Source organism: Lemur catta, chromosome 18, assembly GCF_020740605.2.
Source record: "Lemur catta isolate mLemCat1 chromosome 18, mLemCat1.pri, whole genome shotgun sequence".
NCBI classification, from domain to species: domain Eukaryota; kingdom Metazoa; phylum Chordata; class Mammalia; order Primates; family Lemuridae; genus Lemur; species Lemur catta.
The window spans coordinates 28,789,207-28,811,056 of record NC_059145.1 but is presented as its reverse complement, the minus strand read 5'-3'; the positions used below and the strand labels follow the sequence as shown (position 1 = coordinate 28,811,056).

Genomic DNA, 21,850 nt, shown 5'->3' with positions numbered 1-21,850 from the left:
CGCCGTGTTAGCCCCTAGATCGTGGCTGCTGTTTAGAGGCAGACATGGTGTGCTGGGAGCAGGGGGAGGCATGGCTTCCTGTCTCATTTGTCTTAGAAGCTTTTGGAAGGATCTGGGGTGGGGGATGGGATTGAAGGAAAAACTGGAGAACCAGATGTGAGGACAGACAGGACCTGTAGGGATCTGGGTGGTGGGACCCGATGGGCAGAAGCACCTGGGCGCTCCTGCTGGGATGTGCCGTTCAGTCCTTGAGTCACTGGTTGAGATCGCAGGGTGAGAGCACTACTGCCCCAGCTTGAGGCCCACACCCACCCTCGGCCAGGACAGCAAGGAAGCCCCAAACACTCGGATGGCCGTCCCACCATGACGGTCTGTTAGGGAGAGGCGATTTCCCAGAGCAGAATTGGGGTGTAGTCAGTGCAGGAAGGGGTAAGGGATGCTTAGCCACAGAGAATAGATGGCCATTGCAGTCACAGCCAGTGACTGCCCTCGCACTGGGGAACACGAGGGGCTCTCCAATGGCCATTCTACCCCTGCTCCTTTCAGAGACTTGAGCATATGTCCTCAGAGCATCCAGAGTCCCCTGTGTTGGTGACGTTCTCGGGGTAAGCCTGGATGTCTGTGTCTTCTATACAGGACTCTTTAAAAACATCTTGAACTCCCTCTGCAAATCCGTCCCCACTGACCATTACAGAATGCAGCGCGCAGAAGAGGCCTTGCTTGGGTTGGGACAGGGTAGGAAATGGTGAGGGCTGCAGACTGCCCCTCCTGTCGTGGGGCAGCCCAGAGCAGGTGGCTCAGTTCTCCGGAAACCACACAGAACCGGAGCAGAACTCTGCACCAGGCTCTGGCTCCCCAGCTCCGCTACCCTCTGTCTTCTGACTGGGCTGATTTCTCATTGCTGCAGAAAAGAACACCTCTGGAATGATAAGCCGCCCCGCCCCAGGGAGGATGGAGTGGATCATCCCTCTGATTGTGGTATCAGCCTTGACCTTCGTGTGCCTCATCCTTCTCATCGCTGTGCTCGTCTACTGGAGGTAAGCCAGGCGGCACCCACAGAGCACGTGCGGGCCAGGTGCCCGCGAGGGGAGGCCCGTGGCCCCTGCACTCAGGAAGGTGAGGTGGCTGGAATGTTTCTAGTGCCGCCACCTGGGAGACCCTCTTGTCTCTGGAAGACGACTGCAGGCCAGGGCTGCCACTGAGCTCAAGGCACTTACGGTAAGTATCTGGGATTTAATCGTACCAAAGAGGCTTTTGCTTGACAACCCAGAAGCTCCTCGTTCAGCTCCCAGCTCTGCTGCTTGCTGGATTCAAATCCCATGTCCAATTGAACTTTGGTTTCTGAACCTGCAAAACGCATTAATAAGTTCCATAGCATTTCCGGTTTCTCTGAGATGATGCTTTCCTTGGTTGTAGCCACAGAATACCTCCTCTTTACCTTACAATTTTGTTAGGCCTTTTGCCAACAATTGAGCTGGAGGATAGGAAAATGTTTAGCATAGGATGTGGCTGTTCATACGTGCAAGATACAAATGGCGGGTTGTGAGCCCTCCTGCTGTGATTGTCAACCTGGAACTGGCTCCCACAGCTTCGCACGGGCAGCCAGCCTGCAGCCTCTGTGCAGAGGCTCGGTTTTCCCCGCTGCACCGTCCCAGCGGGTTCAGCTGGGTGGGTGCGGCTGCCCACTTGGGTGGCCTGGCTGGCTGCCTTCAGCGCTCAAGCTAAGGTAGGCAGCCTCTGCCCTTCATCCAACAGGCGTCACCAGTAAGACACAGGTGTCATATTTTCATCTCTCCCTCTCTTCTCTCCATTCACTCAATTCATTTTGAGCCCCTACTGTATACACTGGTGATACAAAAGTGAGCAAGACAGATAAAAATCCTTACTGTCACGGAGCTTACATTTTAGTGGAGGAGACGGGCAGTGAACAAAGCAAATGTCTAAAGCGTGTACTTTCTGAGATGGGGTTAAGTGTGCAATGGAGAAAACTAACTCTGGAGAGGGGAGGGGCACGCGGGGGCTCAGGGCTGGGTGTTCAGAGCGGTCAGGGAGTGTCTAATGGAGACACACTACGGGAGCAAAGACCTAAAGGAGGAGGGATCCAAATGGGCTCCATCTGAGGCAAGGAGGAAACAGCACATGCAAAGGCCCTGAGGCAGGAGCATGTCTGGCACGTTCCAGGAACAGCCAGGAGGTTGTTCGGTGGCTGAGCACGTGGGTACAGGGGAAGAGTGGTAGAAGAGGGTGTGAGGTCAGGAAGAAACAGGGCAGAGGAGGATCGAGTCATGTGCAGCTGTACATGGGGCCGCTGGTAACATTGCCTTCATCCTAAGATGAGCAGGGATAGGTACAGAAGAGTGTTGTGGTTTGACTTCAGGATTACTTGGCTGCTGTGTTGAACACAGACGGAAGGGGAACAGGGGCAAAGGCAGAGACTGTTGGGGAGACCACTGAACGAGCTCAGGAAAGATGTGATTGTGGCTCAGACAGGGGAGCAGTGCAGGTGTGGAGAGTCAATGGGCTGTAGAAATATTCTGAAGGTGGGAGCAAGAGAATCTGCTAACAGACTGTGTGTCTTGGGTCTGTTCTCAGTTTGCTGGATCAGGGAAATAAGAAAGGGGGGCATCTCCGACTTCCCCAGTTGTCTGACAGTAACCCCAGGACCAGCTAGATTATGAAGTACCTTGGGTTTTGGGGTGAGCACAGGGACACCAGACTCACCTGCATGTCATCCCTTCTCCAGGAAAACGTGGTTTGCAAACGTGTGTGTCTAGAACCCATTGGGAAACTGAAGGCCACCTAATGTGAGTTGAACTGAGCATGTAAAACGACAAAGGTCTGCATGCCCATCTTTTGCTTCTGCTTGGTGCTTTGTGGTTTTCTTCTCGAACTCTCCCCACAGAGGAGCAGAGCTGCCCCACAGCTGCCTCAGGCTGAGCGATCCCGGGTTGGCACTCCCAGCATAAAGCAGCACCTTGTACCAAGCAGTTCTAGCAAAAACCTCAGGACTGTTTCTGATTGGCCCACCTGGAGGACCATGTGGCTGAGCAGACGTAGATACCAGGCTGGCAAACAAAACATGAGTGTTCAGTGCAAGGTTCCTGTAGAAAAGGGCTGTGGGATGTCTTTATTATTATCTTATTAAAATCTTTCCATTCAAGATGTACTTTCCCTTTAGAAAATGACAATTGTTTAAACTTATAAAAAACTCAGTAAGTCCAAATGGAAAATATGAATTGAATAATACATTAGTAGTTCATAACCAAAATATTTTATGATGTTTATTATACATTATATTTTTTCAAAAGTTTGCTTTAAAATAAGCAGAGCTGTGAACTTCATCTATTAGAGTCTGGATTTGAGCTTTTACCTAACTCTTAATGCCACTAGCACAAAAATGAGTGTGAGAGAGAAAATTCTTACAGAGCAAGGAAAATAAAATTGAATTAGTGTTAGGATGGATGAGTTGGCTAAGCACACAGCCTAGAGGGGACAGGGACCTTTTTTCTGTCCAACTTTCTTTTTTTTTTTAATTATTAATGTGAAAGAAGGAAGCATTGGGGACCTCATGTAGGAAATTGGTGAATACAGAAGCAATGTGTATTTCCCTTTGGCAATGCAGTTTTGAAGCTAGAACAAAAGCGCTTCTCTTCTGCATTCTGAGGCACAGTAAGAGTGGGTGATTGGCAAACTGACTTGACATAAGTAGAGCACTGAGGCAGATCGGAACCTTCTGGATCATTTCCTCAAGTGGCAGGCCTGGCACCCAGGGGTTCAAACCGGCTCACTGTGGCAGCAGTTTCTACCACAACCGAAGACTGGTCCTTTGCAGCTATTGTTCTGGTTTCTGAGTGTGCTCCTTTGGCATTGTTGACTCTGTGATTTAATAGGTTTGTGAAATAGTGGAAAACTGGATCCAAGGTCTCTGAATTCTGTCTCTGCCCCAGATTCCCACTGTACAGCGATGTCAGTGCTTGCTAATGTTCAGTGAGGTCCTTTTTGAGTTCCACGCACTATGCCAAGCACTTGGGTGATGTCGTCTTGTGTGATTCTTACAACAAATCTGTACGGTGGGTACTATTACTACCACTTTTCTTTGACCTGCTTTCTTTGACCAGGAAAGAGAAAGGGAATTCACATTTGTTGAGTGCCTGCTGTGAGCCAGCCAGTATGCAATATCATCTACTGTGTGGTCAGAGCCCTTTTCTTTTGCAGTTGACAAGAATCCATTTCAAAATGCATTAAACACAAGGAGGGAAAAAAACCTTTTCATGAAATTGAAAAGTTCAGGAGCATCAGGCATGGCTAGATTCAGAAGATGAAGCAAGGACATCAGGACTTGGCTGGTTTGATCTGTCTCTATTTGTCCTGCTCTCAGTCTCTGGGATCCGCTCCCCATGTGGTCTTCTCTCTCAGCCAGGCCTCTGCCGTCACGTAGTGGCCTCTGGCCATGTTAGACTTACATCTCTCCATCCGGTGGGAAGGGAATCCCTCTTCTCAGATAGTTCCACTTGAATCCTAACAAGGTGTCTCCTGTGACTGACTTGGGTCATTTGTCCATCTCCAGTCCTCTGGATGCCAAAGGGATGGAATATTCTTGTTGGTCCTGGGCCTTATATTTAACTGTGGAGCCCAGAAGTGGGATCAGTGCCACTGCCATCAGAACCGTGGACTGAAGCCAGACAAGGGGTGGTTTCCCAGAGGACCATCAAAGCCCAGAAAGGCGACTAGTTTTAGAAGTTCAGCTAGTATTGAATAGTATATGCTGAATACTAGTTCAGCTGAGTGTTCTGTTATTTAGGAGGTTATAAAGATACTTCTTTATTTCTTTCTTTCTGTCTTTCTTTTTTTGAGACAGAGGCTTGCTCTGCCACCCCAGGTAGAGTGCAGTGGTGTCATCATAGCTCACTGCAACCTCCAACTCCTGGGCTCAAGCAATCCTCCTGCCTCAGCCTCCTGAGTAGCTGGGACTAGAGGCACATACTACTGTGCCTGGCTAAGTTTTCTGTCTTTAGTAGAGACAGGGTCTCACTCTTGGCTCTGGCTGGTCTTGAACTCTTGACCTCAAGTGATCCTCCCACCTTGGCCTCCCAGAGTGCCAGGATTACAGATGTGAGCCACCGCACCTGGCCATAAAGCTATTTCTATTATTGCAAGGGCATTGGACCCATTTGCAGCTTCCTGTTATTTATTCAGTGCTTACAGAGCTCCTGCCACACATTGTGCTTGGCCTGGTATTTCAGGGATGAAGTTCTTTGTCCCTCCCAGTCCATTGGAAGAGACAGATGAGTAAATACAATAGAGTAGGGGGAGTGTTTGGAGAAGGGTAAGTCCAAGTTGCTATGAGAGCACAGAGGCAGGGCTTCACCCCAGCCTGAGAGTGGAATTGGGTTCAAGAAAAGCTCCTGGAGGATCTCATGTCCAAGCTGGGATTGAAGCACAAGCAGCTACTGGTAAGCCAGGTGAAGAGGGTGTGGAGGATTGAGGCTGCGGAGAGAAAGCCTGGCCTGCTGCAAGCACAAATATGTAGTTCAGTGTCGCTGGAGCAGAGTGTGGGGACAGCAAGGGCCAGATCAGGAAGGCCCTGGATGCCACCCGAAGGGATATGTGCCTTACCCGGCGGGGGTGGGAGAGTCGGGGGGTGGTAGAAAGGCACTGAGAGAGCTGAAGCCACAGGAGGGCAAGATCAGAAAGAGGCGCTATTGCGTCCAGATACCAGGACGTGGGCCCAGAGTCACACAGCCTGGATTTGGAGCCATGCTCCACCACACTCTTTACCTGTGTAGCCACAAAGCATGTCTTCCTAACAGGGGTGCTGTCATCCCCCCAGGGGTGAAAATTGGTTCTGGGGAGATTTGAAAAAAAGCTTACATATTGTGTGCATAAAGCACAGATATACATACAGCACATACACAGACCTACTGTGTATTAGTGATATTAAAATTGCATCAGGAGTAGGCAATTAGGAATAAAAGGTCTATAAAGTCTACAAAGGCCCCTTAAAGGAAGTACCAGTGAAAAACAGGTTGAGACGCACCACCTTAGACAAAGACTTCTCCACCAGCTTCAGTTTCCTCATCTGCCAGAGAGAGTTCACTCGAGGGTTCGGTGCAAGCTGTGGGAGGTACCTGTCCTGGTGCCCGGCACACCGGGAACATGCAGACATTAGCTATAGTGTTACACCAGATCTGGCTTTAGAGAAAAATAGAAATTTAACTCAGGGTCCAGGTGTGCCTCAAAAGTGTTATTTTTTTAATAAAGAAGAATCACATGTACAGATACAAACGAATGTTGTCCCATAAATGTAATCACATTGTGTAGCTGTACACAGTTTCCAATAATAGGTCCATTGCATAAAACATGCTTGAAAATAACTTCTGGGATTTCTTTCCAGAGTCCATTCTTTTGAAGGATCTCAGTTGTGCAAAGTTTTTATCCCAGAAATAGCTAAAAGTCATCTGTTTGGAGCTAAATATAGTATAAATGTAGGTTAACCAACTGAGCAGAACCACTGTGGGCCAGAAAAGGAAAGGGGTGACTATAAAGCTAATGAAATTGGTTTGGGCAATGCTCCCAAGGGGCCAAAAGGCAGTTCCAGAAGGGGACATCCCTAAGTAACTGGGTTAAAGACATGACCCTACCCTCCCACCAGGACTCCAGGAAACAACTGTGAAGCACAGTGACTAGCCTTGTTAATTCAGAGTTGTCTGTGCTAGAGTAAACTTCACCGGCTGCTGTGGCAGACATACCCCAGTACCCCCGTGGCTTACAGCACACAAAGGGTTGTTTCTCCCCCACGTGAAGTCTGACAGGGTTGGGCAGTCCCCCTCCTCCTGTGGCTGCAGCAGGGACAGAGAAATGGCAGAGGGACCCAGCTCTCAACTGCTTGGCCCAGAAGTGAACCCTTCACTCCTTCACTCACTGGTGACCACAGATGGTCACACACCCCAAGGACACAGATGAGGTGGGGGAGCACACGGGTATTTATAAAGCACTGCCACTAGTGTCTTCAGATATTTAAACCCATTGGCATCAGTGGGTTATGTGCATGTTTCCTGAAAGGGACAACTTTGGAGACCCATTATCCGTCTCATGACTTCAAATTTGGCTGAAACTATTAGGTCATTAAATATGAAATGTCCAATTTTGAATCAGAAGTGTAATTTATTACATCTCAAACAAGAATCAGTACAACTAATCAAAATATGCCCTAAACTATAAACGTAGTAGCCATCTTAATGGTAGCTTGTTTATGTCAGCGGCAAGGAAGCCTAGAGAGCAAGTGGTGATGAAATCACGAAAGGCATTTTCCACAGCTTCTTGAGAATTGAATCTGTCTCCTTGCAAGAAGTCATTTGCTGCAAGGTCTGGTGAATATGGTGGATGAGATTTTCCAAGTCCAGCCTCTGTAGTTTGAGCAGCGTTGTTTGTGCAACACGGTTGAGTGTTGTCTTACAAGAGGATTGGCCTGTCTCTATTGACCAATCTTGGCTGCTTCATCACAAGCATCCTCATCATTTCATCCAATAGGTTGCAGTAGACATCAGCTGTAATCAGCTTTCATGAAGCTGTAGTGGATAATACCAGAGCTGGAGCACCAAACAGACACCATTAGCTTTTTTTGATGAATATTTGGTTTTGGACTATGTTTCGGCACTTCATCTTTATCCCACCATTGTGCCAAACACTTGTGATCATCAAAAAGAATCCATTTTTCATCCCACGTATCAATACAGTGTAGAAATGGTTTGCCTTTATGTTGTGATAGCAAAGAAATGCAAGCTTCAAGACAATTTCTCCTTTTTGTTTTTTTTTGAGACAGAGTTTCGCTCTGTTGCCTGGGCTAGAGTGCCATGGTGTCAAGCTCACAGCAACCTCAAACTCCTGGGCTTAAGCAATCCTTCTGCCTCAGCCTCCCGAGTAGCTGGGACTACAGGCATGTGCCACCATGCCCGGCTAATTTTTTTCTATATATATGTATTTCAGCTGCCAGATCATTTCTTTCTATTTTTAGTAGAGACGGGGTCTGGCTCTTGTTCAGGCTGGTCTCGAACTCCTGAGCTCAAACGATCCACCTGCCTTGGCCTCCCAGAGTGCTAGGATTACAGGCGTGAGCCACCGCGCCCGGCCACAATTTCTCTTTTGACACTCATTTAATTCACGAAGAATCCATCTATCCAGCTTCTTTACCTTGCTGCTAATTCACGTGTAGGTTGAGATGGATTTGCCCACAACACCTTTCAGCTCACCCTTATCCACCTTGGTCTCAGGTAACCCACATGGCTCATTTTCAAAATTAAAATCACCAGAACGGAACTTCTCAAACCATTGACATACTGTGCATTCATTGGCCACATCCTTCCCAAACACCTCGTTGCTATTTCAAGCTGTCTGCGTAGCACTGGTTCCTCTACGGAACTCATGTTCAAAAATAACAGTAATTTTTGACTTATCCATGGTGTCACAAAAATTACTCTTAAAAAATTTTGAAAGATAATCATAAGCCAAAATGTGCATTGGAAATACTGAGGAGGATGTACCTTCATAATAAAAATAAAACAAGAAGTGTCAAAGTGAAATGCCAGAAATATCAACTGACAAACTTAGTACTTAAGGAAATTGGACGTTTCATACTTAATAACCTGATATTAATAAAAAAACATGGGTAGAAATTTCAGATAATCTGTGTGTCTGAAACATCTCAGATACAGAGTCCCAATAGAGACTATTCGAGCAGTATTTTTCCAGGGAGCAACACGGGTCTGTAGGGAGAAATTTATTTTAAAATGTTGTTAGCTGAGATGTTACAGGTAGGAGGGATGCAGCAGTTCTCCCTTGAATGCTCCTTGCAGAGGTCTGCCTTGAAGAGCTGTAGGAGCCAGAATCCGTGACAACACAGAAGTTGCTACGAAGCTAGGAAGAAATGCATGCAAGGTGATTATGGACAAGGGACAAGATTGTGGGGCAGCTAATGAAAATAAAATGAACTAACAGTTACAGCTTGCCTCTGTGTGTAAACGGCACCCTGTTGTGTGCCTTATAAATACTGCAGTCCATACCGGCCTTGTAGTGGTTCAGAGCTATTGCAAACGAGGGAGAAGGAATCATTTCAGTAGTTTTTGAAGTGTGCCATTTTGGCCTTACTACTGAAGATGGTTAACAAAGCACACCTTTTGAATTACTGCAGTCAGAAAGTGCCCTCCAAGTGCCATCCCCTGCCTTAGCAAGACAAGCTGTTTATATGGCACTAATGTGCTGACGTTCCTGAAAAGACTTGGAGCAGCACAGCTGCTGCCACTCAGAGAAGAGGAACATTTTTGGAAGGTTTCTTTTTGATTTGCATAATTTGAGGTAGATGCTGGGAGAGGAGCTATGTGCCGGGTATCCAGTCAGCGCGCTAGGGTGTGCGGCTTGTTTATCTGCGGTGCTGTAGAATAGCTTAGCTACTGTCAACAAGGTATTTGTGTCCACTTAGAATTGTGAATATTGCAAAGATATTTTAAATTTGTGTTTTTCTGTAATCCTGAGGAAAGTTGTTTCAAAGGTAGCTCTTCTCTCTCTGATGAGCAGTCTCACCCTCAAAATGGCTTTGTGTATCTTAAGGCCTATATAGCCAAGAACCTCTTATTGAATACGTACCGTACCAGATACTGTCAGCAGATTACATCCCCACCTAAGCAGCATACAAATACTAGGAAATAATTGCGATTATTATGTTCATTTTTTGCAAATCAGAAAACTGGGGCTTAGTAAGAGTAGGCAACATGCTCAAGTCACAGTGTTAATTTTTGGTGGAACCTGGATTTGAACCCAGCCTATTTGACTTCACAGCCCACTGTCTTAGCCAGTACATTATCTTGCCTAGTGAGGAGTAACATGCCTGGAGGCATTTACTTCCTTCCAGAGCCTGCTTTTATAGTGCATGTTCGTGCGTCAGAAAGACACTGTAGGAAAAGGGAATATCTCAGCTGCTACATGGTGGTAAGCTGGTTTGGAAGGCCAGGTATAAACCATCCTATGGCTTCAATTTGTCAAAATCGTGTGGAAGAAAACTTCAGGGACCAACTCTATTTTCAGGTGTTTTAGAAGCTGACAAACGGTGGATCTTCATTACTTGGAAAAGACTGTGATGTTGAATAATATAACCTCTTTGGTCTGTCTTAGTCCCAGCTGATCCATGCTCATTTCCTTAATGATAAATTTGGTATCTTACTGACCATAATTCTAGGAAATTCTAGAAAGCTGCTCTACACTGTTGCAAAGTGTAGAACAGGTTCGCTTCTCAGGGTCTGACAGGGCTGAGCTAACCGCACAGATTCAGAAAACTGGGAACTCTCTAGGTGGGACTGTGACATCTGACCCAGCTTTGCTGAAGTGTGGTCCTGGAAGGATCTCCCACTCTGATCTGGTAGATTCATAGCCCTCTTCAGCACATGACCGAGCCATCTGTAAATTCCATGGTAAATCAGACAATACCGATGTAGCCACATACACAAATAGGAAAAGGTCTCTCTTTTACGTCTCGTCTTTAGATTTTCAGAAATTTTGCCATGTGTCGGTGCCTCCTCATTAAGGATGCCATTCATGAAAACAAGTGAGTTTTGTTGACATTGCAATTTGCTTCTTCCTTGGATGTTCAGTGGGAGACAGAGTGTAATAAATATGAAGGGATGCGAACCGCAATGTGTGGGGGATTTGTGTTGGCATAATGGAGTCGCAGGCAAACAAACAGATGCATGCGAAAGTCGAGTGTGCGCTTGTGGGAACACCCCTCTCGTGCTCGAGGATGAGTGACCACATGTGCCTCACGGGAACGCAGATCCCTCCTGTATTGCTGCAGTAGCAACAATGACAACAGAGCTGCCGCTAGCCCAGGCACGCAGTCTTCACCCATCTGTTCTAATGCCCGCATGTCCAAGTTCGCTTGCTAATGACTGATTTGGTTTAGGTGTTTGCCCCCTTTCGCCCCAGCAAAGTCACAGAGGGGACAGGTGTGGTGAGGGTGATTTCTCCCATGCAGGTGCCTATATAGAGGTAGGAAGGGGGAAACACCGTTATTAACCGCCACCAGTAATGGTTGCATTAATACAGAGAACACATTACGTTATTTAATCCTCCGGCAGCCACATGTGGTTCGAAAGGCATCAGGGCCTCATCGCCCTTGTCCCAAGAGAGGAAATAGTTTCCAGAAGGGGAGAGGACTTGCCCAGGATCATATGGCTCACAAGTTTTGGAGTTTCTCACACTCGGGGTTTGATTTTATTTTGTTGACCCAAGACCCTGTATAGCTGGCCCAGTTATTCCTTCCTTTGTTCATTCATTCAATATTTCTTAAGCATCTAGTGTGGACCGGGCACTGGAGATTGATCGGGGAGACAGAGTTCTTCCCTTCAGGGGGCTCAGAGCTTAGTGGAGGGGATGAGCAGGTAAACCACATACCCTAAATACAGGTCAAAAACTGGTAGTCTCCAGACCAGTTTTATTGAGCTGATCTATTGTTTTTAAAATTCTGAGTTATTTTGAAAATAGATTTGACTGAAAACCCCAGCTGTCTGGGTTCGCCTGGTAAATTGAAAGATCTAGCAACATTGTTCTCAGATTCCTTTGTGTCACTGGTGGCTAGAATTGCGCTAACCACAGTGGCCCCTTTTCCTTTGCCAGTTTGCCAGTCTCTGCCACCCCCTGTGTGGCCCTTGTGGGTGGTTGAATTTGCATCCCCCTGGGTTGCAGTGGTGCTTATGTGCCCTGCAAGGGACTCTGACCACAGCCAGGGTGGGGTGGGAAGGAAAGGCAGTCAGGGAGAGCTTCGTGGAGGAGATGATGTTTGGGCTGCGAGTTTTACAGAATAAAGAGAAAAGGACAAGTACGCCAGGTAGAGGCAACTGTGTAGGAGATGACCCAGAAGCTTTGGATCATGGCACATCCAGTACTGCCAGAGGACAAGCTCCATCAAACTGCCCTTTATGCACAGAAAAGTCTGCTTCTATGGGTAAAATCAGATGCTTTTCTAGGAGGTTCTGCATATACAAAGGCACTGGATCAGTCCTGCTTGCTCAGTGTCCTCTTGTGCTGAGGCAGAGAATGAAAATCAAAAGACAGGTTTATATAAAACTTTTCTCAAGTCTGGAGAAATCTGAGTTTGCAAGTCCTAACTTTTGGTGGCTTTGTGTGATCACCTTGATCTGTGCTGCAAACAAACCCTTCCTTGGACCACAGATATTCTGGGCACTGTTTTTTCTTTCAAGACCAGTGACTGAGCCATTCTCCTCTTTCTGGAAGCTGTATCTGTGGCTCTATTTCAAGAATTTTTTTTTTAATCATTAGGAATAATTTTTACAGTTCAGCTCTTCAAATCCTGACAATGTGTCGAGCCAGTGGGGAGAGCTCAGGCATATTTCGTGATGCCAGAATACGGCTCGTCTGGGAGGGTCTGTGTTCATCATGACACTGTGCTATTAAACGGTCTTGCTCTGAGATGCTAAAAGGGATGGGGGTGGGGAGTCTTTTGAGGTCCCCAGCTGTTCCTGGAGGTGGCCACATTATTTTTTCTTTCTCTGTGCAACTGTGTGCGGGAGATCTGGGTCACATGGCCGCTAATGCTGCAGATCCCAGGCAACTTTTTGCTCAATAACTGTTTCCCAAATGGCTACTCGGGGGCCTTTCAGAATTCACGAGAGCTGTCAGTTGTTATAGTAACCGGCCCCCTGCTGTCGAGTTGGCCCTGAGATGCCAGTGGAAGCTCTTGGAACAAGCTAACACATAGTCATTAGACAAAAGCGGGGAGAGATTCGCTGCTAAAGATTGCCATTTAAACATGCTCCATGATCCTTAAAAGGCTGGACGGATTCTGTTAGGGAAGTGGTGGGTGGGTAAATTTTTAAACCAAGCTCACTTTTCAAGAAAGGGAAACCCCTTATAGGCTCAGTCTATTCTAGGTAACAACCACCTTTCTTTGGAGTTCTCAGAATTAGCTGTATTCTCCCCCAGGGTGGATGGTGTCTGCCGCTTTGCTCGGGTAGCCCCCTCGATTATTCGAGGTATTAGTTATTGATTGTGTGGCATTTGCTTCTCAGCTAAGTGTTGTCAGTTTACGGGTGGTAGTTTTAAGCATTCGTGATTGTGTGTGAGGAAAAACTGCGGAGATAGCCGGCTCGGCTCCAAAATTCCCGAAAGAGTGAATCTGGCAGTATTCAGAGTAGGGCTAAGGGTTGAGAAAAAGTCTAAATATTTTAGGAAGCTGCAAATTTCAAGTTTTTATGAAAATTGGTAAAAACATTCCAACACACTCGTGATTTCTTCAGATTAATGTTCATAGCCACACTGAGCGTATCCATGGCGTCGGGAGGACGGTCGCTGTAGTTTCAGGCTGTACTCGACAGAGGGAGACAAGAAGTTCCGAATCACAGCCATCCCTCTCCCCTTTTTCACCGTATTTCCAAGTATTGGCTTCTCCAAATTGTGGTTCCTGTGCCAAGTACTTTTACCCAATATGGAGTCTAATAATTATCAAAATAAATGAAAGCTTGTATTGAGGGTGAAGAAAAACCTAACAGTCAAGAATTAGAGGATGTTCATTTCTAGAAGCAGAAGACCATTAGGTGACTCACAAATCAACAAAATATTAACTTCTTTGGAATTACATACTTGACGTCAGAGTTCTGTGTGGGATTCAACAGAGCTTCTAAAAAAGAGAACATCCCACATCTGAGTTTGTCATTGCTATTCTATTGGAAAGAACAGGGATCATTTCAGTGTGAAATCCTATAGCCCAGGTGGTTTGGGGGGATTAAATATAATTAAACAAATATTTTCAAGTGTTACTGTGTGACAAAAGTGTGTCTTGCAAATTCTGTGGCCAAGTCTCAGAATTGAAGAGATGCCACGGCTATTTCAGTTTTAAGGGGAAACTGAATATAGGACTTAAGCTATAGTAATAACTTCCAGTTGCTATTCCCATCCCCCCGAGGTGCCTCTCCTGTGTATTCTACAAATCTGTATTGTGAATCAGGAAAGTGTTTGTCCAGAGATGAAAGGAATGCATGGGGAAAAGACAAAACCCCAGATTTATCTAATGGCACCAAATTCAGAGAAATTTGTGGCAGAAGGGAGGTCCAAATGGTCCCTAGTAGGTTTCTGCCAAGTTCTGTTTATTCCAATGGTATTTTAAGCCATCCTGTTTGCCAGGGCAGCGTGTCAAAGGCGGAAGAGTGAGTATATGAACGAGAAAGGTCGTGATTGTGTTTGTGATATCCTTACCTTCTGTTAACACCAAGGGTAATACAGGCTTCTAATATGTAAATTCGGCTTTAAGAGCAAAGTTCCCATTTGGTATTTCTTACACCCACATAAAAGCCCTTCATAAAATCCGCCACCTTTGTGCATAAGCATCCTCTTTCAAAAATGTCCCAACGAGGCCTGCCAATGGGGTCTGTCTGTGTTAGGGGGGAGGGAGGGTGTTTGTGGGGAACTCTTGGTGGCCAATTGAAAATACTGTCTTCTACACCTGTTCTCTTTTGTTTTTTGTCCATTTAGAGGGTGTAACAAAATAAAGTCCAAGGGCTTTCCCAGACGTTTCCGTGAAGTGCCTTCTTCTGGGGAGAGAGGAGAGAAGGGGAGCAGGTGAGGGGCGGTCAAGCTTAAGGGGGGTCTTGATGGCCGGGACTGGCTTGCCGAATTTTTGTTTTGTTGCCATGGGGATTAAAGTCTTCTAGACAGCACAGTGCTGCCACTCACCTGTTCTACCCCAACTCCCAAAAGTAAGACTTGCAATTATCAGTTCAGCTTGTGGGTAGCTGGTACCAATTACTCTTTGTCCTCTGTGTGCTTGCTTTGCTTTGTGGTTTTGGGGGGTGTTTTTGTTTCCAGGTTTGTATGTACTGGGGATGCTCCGTGTTTGTGTGTCTGTATGTGTATTGCATCCACTTTTTCTTTCCAAAATTTCAAATATTTGCATGTTTTAGAGCTTTATAAATAGCACATAATGCATGTGTTTTGTGGAAAGTATCTTTTAGAAACCTAAGTTTATAGATGAGTTACGGATGAAGAGTAGGAAGGGGAGAAAGAAGTGAGCAATTGTGGAAATACCATGTGTTTTTCCATAAGAAGGGTGAAATTTTTAAAAAAGTAAAAGCATGTGAGTTCTAGGTAGTTTGAATACTTGGAAAAATTATTGTCCTAGAAAGATTTATAATAAACCTTTAGAACTCATGATTGTATAATCTTAATCACCACACTTGAGCCTCTTGATAATGTTTCTCTAAGGCTTATCTTAGGCAAAATCTATTTAATATTAATATGATAATCTTTTAATATTAAATTGTTAATTAGGCTAATTCACTAATCCATAATCTGTTGAAGTAGTGCCTTTTTACTTTCAATGAACCAATTATAGGAGTTATTTTAGAATTTTTACATGGAATGATTCATCTCTATCGGTTGTGGGTAAATCGGATTATTGAGATGAAATTTTAGCTATCCATCCACCATAATCAGATATACCTATGATATCTTAGAAGGTATAGTTTAGGAATTCTGACAGACTAATGAGAGTCCATGATCTGTCTTCTTTTAAGCTGTATGGTGCAATTTTGGCCTTGTAGGGAAGGCAATAACTGCTGACACTGGTAATGTAATTATTCTGTGATCTCTTTTTGCTTATTCATGTCTTTGATTTCTGATGTCTTTTCACAATTCCAAGGGTAAAAGCTAAAATAGAAGCCCCTCCATATAGGTTCCGATTCAAAGATCTAATCTTAACAGAGGGAGACCTTGGACATTCCTTAAGTACCTAACTTTCATACCTGGTCCATTATAAATATAATATGTTTTTGACTGTAACAATTTAAAGAGCCAGCATCACCTTGTGAATAGCACAGAGATAAATGCACATCCAATTTCTAAGTTCTCCCCAGAAATGATGCTGTAGTCTGCTAGACTGTCTCAGTTATGTACTTGGCCCCAGTGTGGGAGTGGGCTCATTACAGACATATTCTAGATCATAAGAGAGATGCTCCAGTCCCTCTGATGTCTTCCCTACTTCTCAGTGATGGAAATGTGGGGGAAGCAGTCAGTTTCATCTAGGTCTGGGAGTTGGGAACCATCTTGGGAAACGAGTTTTTATAGACTGTACCTGATTGTGAATCATCTAATTTACTTTACTATTTTTAATAGTGTAGCAGCTAAAAAGATAGACTTGTTTTGGGGTTTTTTTGTTTTGGGGGTTTTTTTGCAGCAACTTTGATGAACTGGAAAAAGACAGACTTTGGCCCAGGGAGATGTGGGTTCTAACCGCAGCTCTGCCATTTCCTGCCTCTGCAACCAGGAAGCCCTTTGAGCCTCAATTTTTCATCTAGCAAATGGGTCTACTGACTGCTCCTTTTCATGAGGTTATTGTGAAGATTCAGTGAGGTGGTATATATAAAATGCTTAGCGTGTGAAATATGTTACCCATTGAGAAGATGAGGAAACTGAGGCTCTGAGAAGCTAGGTTACCTGGCTAGGTCACCCTGCTCGAGTGGCTGCCGTGGGGCTGCCATGGTCCGAGTCCTGACACGTGCCCCTTGTCTCTGCTCAGCTGTTGTGCTCAGTGCTCCGTGAGGAAGAGATGGGCCACATATAGACCCTGTCCTCAGGGGGCTTAAAGTCTCTGCTGTTCCTCACGCTGGCCACCCCGCCACACTCTGCTCCCCCAGAGCATCTAGATCCCTCATTCCCTGCCACCCTCTACCCCCTCCTCCCCTGCTCCCTCCCCAGGCTCAGCCTGCTCCGCTCCACAGAAGCCTTCTGAGGACAGGGTGCCCCTACTTCCGCCAGGCTCCTACAGGAGGCTGCGCTTCCAGACTGTCTTCTCTCACTTTAGCCTCTTTTGTCCACTCTGCATGTCCATCCAGCAATCAGGAGACAAGCCCCCAGTGATGCCTAAATCACAACCCTCCAAACAGCTACGAGAGCTGTTACAAAGCTCCTGCGTGTTAACCCAGCACTACCCTCTGCCCCTGTTGTCTCACTGTCCCATGGCAGGAAGGAAGGGCCTGGCCCAGCTAAGGCCAGCACAGAGAGGATTGCTAAAAACAGGACAACGGCTGTGAGAGGTGATAGCTCATTATCCCCCACGGAAAGGAGAGGGGAAAACAAGAAAAATCAGGCCGAAGCACGTAATTTTTCAATAAAGCTGATTTAAGTTTTGAATAGGTAATAACTTGACGTGGTTCAAAATCAAACAGTTTAAAATTACATGCACCCCTAAATCTCCATCCCATCACCTATGCACCCTGCTCCCTACCTGCTCACCAATAGTAGCCACTATTGCTACTTTGTTGTCTGTGCTTCCAGAGAGTGATACATATAGATAAGCAAATACTCATATCCCTTTATCCCCTGTACAGAATAGAATAATATTGCACACACTATCATGTGCCTTGCTATTTTTATTTAACACAATTTTTCCCTATGCGTGTGTAGTTTCCTCATTCTTTTTTACAGAAGCATGGTATTCCTTTGAATAGATGTGCCATCATTTACTAAACTAATCCCTTGTGGCTGTCATTTTTGTTGTTCCCTGTCTTTTGTTATTGCAGACAATACTGTGGTGAATAACTTTGTTGATATGTCATTTTGCAAGCAGATAAGTATATTTGTAGGATAAATTCAAGTGAATGGCTGTATCACAGGGTATGTGCATTTGTAATTTTGATGGATGGTGCCAAACTGCCCTCCCAGGTGGGCTGCCGAGGTGGGTTTCCCTCAGTAAGGTACGGGCATGCCTGTTTCCCTGCAGCCTGCCCAGCCAGGGTGTTGTCAGACTGGGGCATTTTTGCTAACCTCATAGGTGAAAAAGAAACAGTGCCCAAGTGCAGTTTTACTGTGTTGTCTCTTATTATAAGTAAGGCTACACATCATTATGTTATAAGTCAGGTTGAACCATTTGGTTTTCTTTTTCTGTAAACTGTTTATATCTTTTGCCCATTTTTCCTTTGAGCTACTGGTCTTTTTCTAATAAAGAGAGATATCCCTTGTTAGCACTATGGGTTGCAAATATTTTATCCCAATTTGTAGTTTGCCTTTTAGCTGTGTTTATAGTGCTTCTTTGACTTTCATATCATCAAATGTATCTATATTTTCTTTTTTGTTTTCTAGATTTTGGATTATCCTTAAAAAAATCTATTCATTCAGAGGTTACTTTTTTAAAGTACTTTTATGGCTTCAAAGTTTAATAGTAAATTCTTAAGTCATTTGGAATTTAACCTGGTTGATAGTGTGATGTCTGAATCAACCTTTTTTTTCCAGGTGGTCCCAACTATTTAAAAAATACTGCCATCTGGGCCTCAGTGAAGAGGCTCATAATACCTTATTAGATCCCTGCAGTTCCCCTCTTACAGCAAAATACAGTCCATCGGTATATTAAAATAAGCAGTTGCCAAAAAGCTGTTACCAGACCATTTTAGATTATAAATACTGAATAATATGCGTAGTAAATAAAATGTGAATTTCATTTCCTACCTCCCTCCCAAAACGAGTTGGACCATCACATCACCATTAACTTTCCCAAATCAGTAGGGGATTATGTCAGTGCCTTAAAACAGTGCCAAATGAGGTAAAGAGTCCAACCAGCCTCAGTCCAGATGTCCATAACACACCAGGCTGGGGTCTGAAGGGTGAGACAGCTGTGGCAAAGCCCCTGACTGTAAGCCTTCTTTTTTAGATAACAGTTGGGAGCCAACAGTGGAAGCCAACTATAATATAAAAACTGTCATATTCAGGTTCTTGGTCTTGTCAAAATGTGGTTTTTGGTTTTTTGTTGTTGTTGTTGTTGTTGTTTTGTTTTTGTAGAGACAGGGTCTCGCTGTTGCCTAGGCTGGTCTCGAACTCCTGGGCTCAAGCAGTCCCCCTGTCTCGGCCTCCCAAAGTGCTAGGATTACAGGTGTGAGCCACCGTGCCTGGCCCCAAAATGTGGTTTATGAAGAGACCTTTACTCTCTTATCTCCTGGAGACTATTACCAGTACTTCATTTGGCCCTGGGTGTTTGCAAGGGTTTCTTGGCAAACTCAGCTTTTAGCAAGAGAATATATTGTGTGCAGACCACTTTTGTGTCTGTAATGTGTTAATTTTCTCCCGCCTTCCTAAAGATGTTAATTGCTGGCCATGTGAATCACCCAATAAAATTCTCACTGTGGGCATCAAATTTTTGTCACTTCCAGCTGTAACAAGAGTTAACTGGGACATCTCTCATACTCATGTGAAGTCCAAAATATTTTGAAATATTTTTCTCCTTTTTTAAGTTTGATATCTGCATCCTGTTTCATACCCTATCCATCTTCTGCGTGATTTTGTTCTCTCTTCCGTTTCCTTCCCTTGCTCCCCACCTCGTGTCTGATAAGCCCGGTTTATCCAAGGCATGACAGCCACATGCCCCAGGATTCCCAGGACGGCCCTGATGTGAAACATGCCATTCCACTATCCCCCAAAGCACATCCACATTTGTCAAATCTCAGGTCCCCTTTTATGATTTAGAAAATAGGACTGGCCGGGCATGGTGGCTCACGCCTGTAATCCTAGCACTCTGGGAGACCAAGGCAGGAGGATCACTCAAGGTCGTGAGTTCGAGACCAGCCTGAGCAAGAGCGAGACCCCGTGTCTACTAAAAATAGAAATTATCTGGACAACTAAAAATATATATAGAAAAAATTAGCCGGGCATGGTGGCACAAGTCTGTAGTCCCAGCTACTCGGGAGGCTGAGGCAGGAGAATCGCTTGAGCCCAGGAGTTTGAGGTTGCTGTGAGCTAGGCTGATGCCACGGCACTCACTGTAGCCCAGGCAACAGACCGAGACTCTATCTCAAAAAAAAAAAAAAAAAAACAGAAAATAGGACCACCAGAAGCATATTTTACTTTCTGCATTTTTCTTTTTGGAAGATTCCTTCCTGAAAAGATACTGAAAGTGTAAACTGAGTTTTATAAACTGAATCCTTTAACATGCAGTAAAGGAAACTTAACAGCAAGTGAGTTGTTGTATATGAAAAATCTCAACTTAGAACTTAAATTGGGCTCCTTTCCAAGTGGAATCCCAGAGTTATTTCAAACAGACACTCCTCTTTGAGGAAAAGCCCAACAACGCCGACAGCCTGTTTCTTCTATTGTTGTCTTTGTCACTTCAATTTCTTGAAACATTTTGCCCTAATAAATCAATCCATGTCTTTTTGATGTAGCTCTCGGTCATCTTTCTTGAAGACGTGAACATTTTCAACTTTATAAGTGGCTCTTATTCATACAGGGTTCACTACAACAAATCCATTTATAAAAGTAAATATTAATGTGATTTCTGTTCTTGACAGCATGAGAATAAATGGGATTATTAGCGGGCATGCCACTGTAAATTTCAATGAGGACAGTCGATAAATCAGTTAAGATTGCTTAATTAATATTCAGCAGCAGCTCAGCCAACCGCCTGCTCTAGTCTGCAATTAGAATTTTGAGCTGCACACAGCTAACAAACTCCTTCTCACCCCGATGTGATTATAAAACCATTGAGTTTAATTTGAAGACAGTGACTTGGTTTCTAATCCGGATATATAATGTTGATATATAGGGATTAGAAACCAAGTTTCAATTTAGTTAGTTTGCAATTCTGGGTTTTCATATGTGTCTGGAAACCATACTGTGACCCTCCTTCCCGCCCATGCCCCCGCAGTCATGGTGTTGTGGAGGGCACATCGTTGTAGTTAGCAAAGGACCCTGCTTGAGAACGCTGTGACATCTCAGACTTGTTGAAAGGGATGTATGTATATGTTGACCCAGGAGCCTGCAAACCTCAGAAACCCGCTCTCCGGTAAGCAGGTTTGGATGCCTGCCTTTGGAGGAGCCTTTCTGGTATACAGCAGTGCTGAGTGGAATTCCAGACATTTCTATCCTTCAGTCTTTCTGGACTCACCATCAGCACTTTGCTTCTGAGAAGTGTCGGTCACCTAAACTATTTCCAGGTTCTCGTCAGAGAGGCAGAAAGAGATATACAAGAAAATTCTTAGCCCATATCGGAGGTTATCTGAACAGGTACCTGGAAAAACAGAAGCAGCAGAAAGGAAGGCCTTTATGCAAAAATTTGGTCATTCTGGATATTTTGCCTTAAGAATGTGGCAGATCCCTGGAAGGAAATGGGGGTTTGGAAGTCTAGAGATTTTTCTGCTTACGTTTTGTTTGAACAGTAAACCTCTATAACTTGAATTTTATGAATACTTATTAACATAAAGCACTGTCAGAGCAGCTGGGGGGGGGGGTTTCATTAGACAAGAGAGCCAATTAAACACTGGAAACTGTCATGTGCTGGCAGTGTGTGTTTCAGTGGGGAGCTCAGGGACCTGACGTTGACAGCTGATACTAGTTGATGTTTACTGCATCCTGAGTAGAAGAGGTGCTCTGCATTTGTGTGTGCTTTGCTTTCTCAAGAGTCGAATTTTTGATTTTTGGAAAGGTCTTTATCCTCAAAATACCTCCCTTGGCTGGGCAAGGTGGCTCACACTGTAATTCTAGCACTCTGGGAGGCCGAGGCGGGTGGATCGCTGGAGGTCAGGAGTTCGAGACCAGCCTGAGCGAGACCCCGTCTCTACTAAAAATGGAAATAAAAAAAATTATCTGGCCAACTAAAAATATATATAGAAAAAATTAGCCGGGCATGGTGGCACATGCCTGTAGTCCCAGCTACTCGGGAGGCTGAGGCAGTAGGATCGCTTAAGCCCAGGAGTTTGAGGTTGCTGTGAGCTAGGCTGATGCCACGGTACTCACTCAAGCCCAGGCAACAAAGTGAGACTCTGTCTCAAAAAAAAAAAAAAAACAGAAAACAAAAAACCTCCCTTAATTG

General features: G+C 45.0%; 1 protein-coding gene across 2 annotated transcripts in view; it reads left to right on the top strand.

Moving 5' to 3' along the window:
* Window positions 1-21,850, top strand: part of PTPRG (protein tyrosine phosphatase receptor type G) — a 667,952-nt gene that overhangs the window by 583,901 nt on the left and 62,201 nt on the right. Inside the window, exons 13-14 of one of the 2 annotated variants that reach the window (XM_045530962.1) lie at window positions 908-1,037; window positions 14,533-14,619. In XM_045530962.1, coding sequence (XP_045386918.1) covers window positions 908-1,037; window positions 14,533-14,619 — 217 coding nt within the window. The remainder of the gene's footprint in view (window positions 1-907; window positions 1,038-14,532; window positions 14,620-21,850) is intronic. The other variant, XM_045530961.1, reaches the window with a different exon arrangement.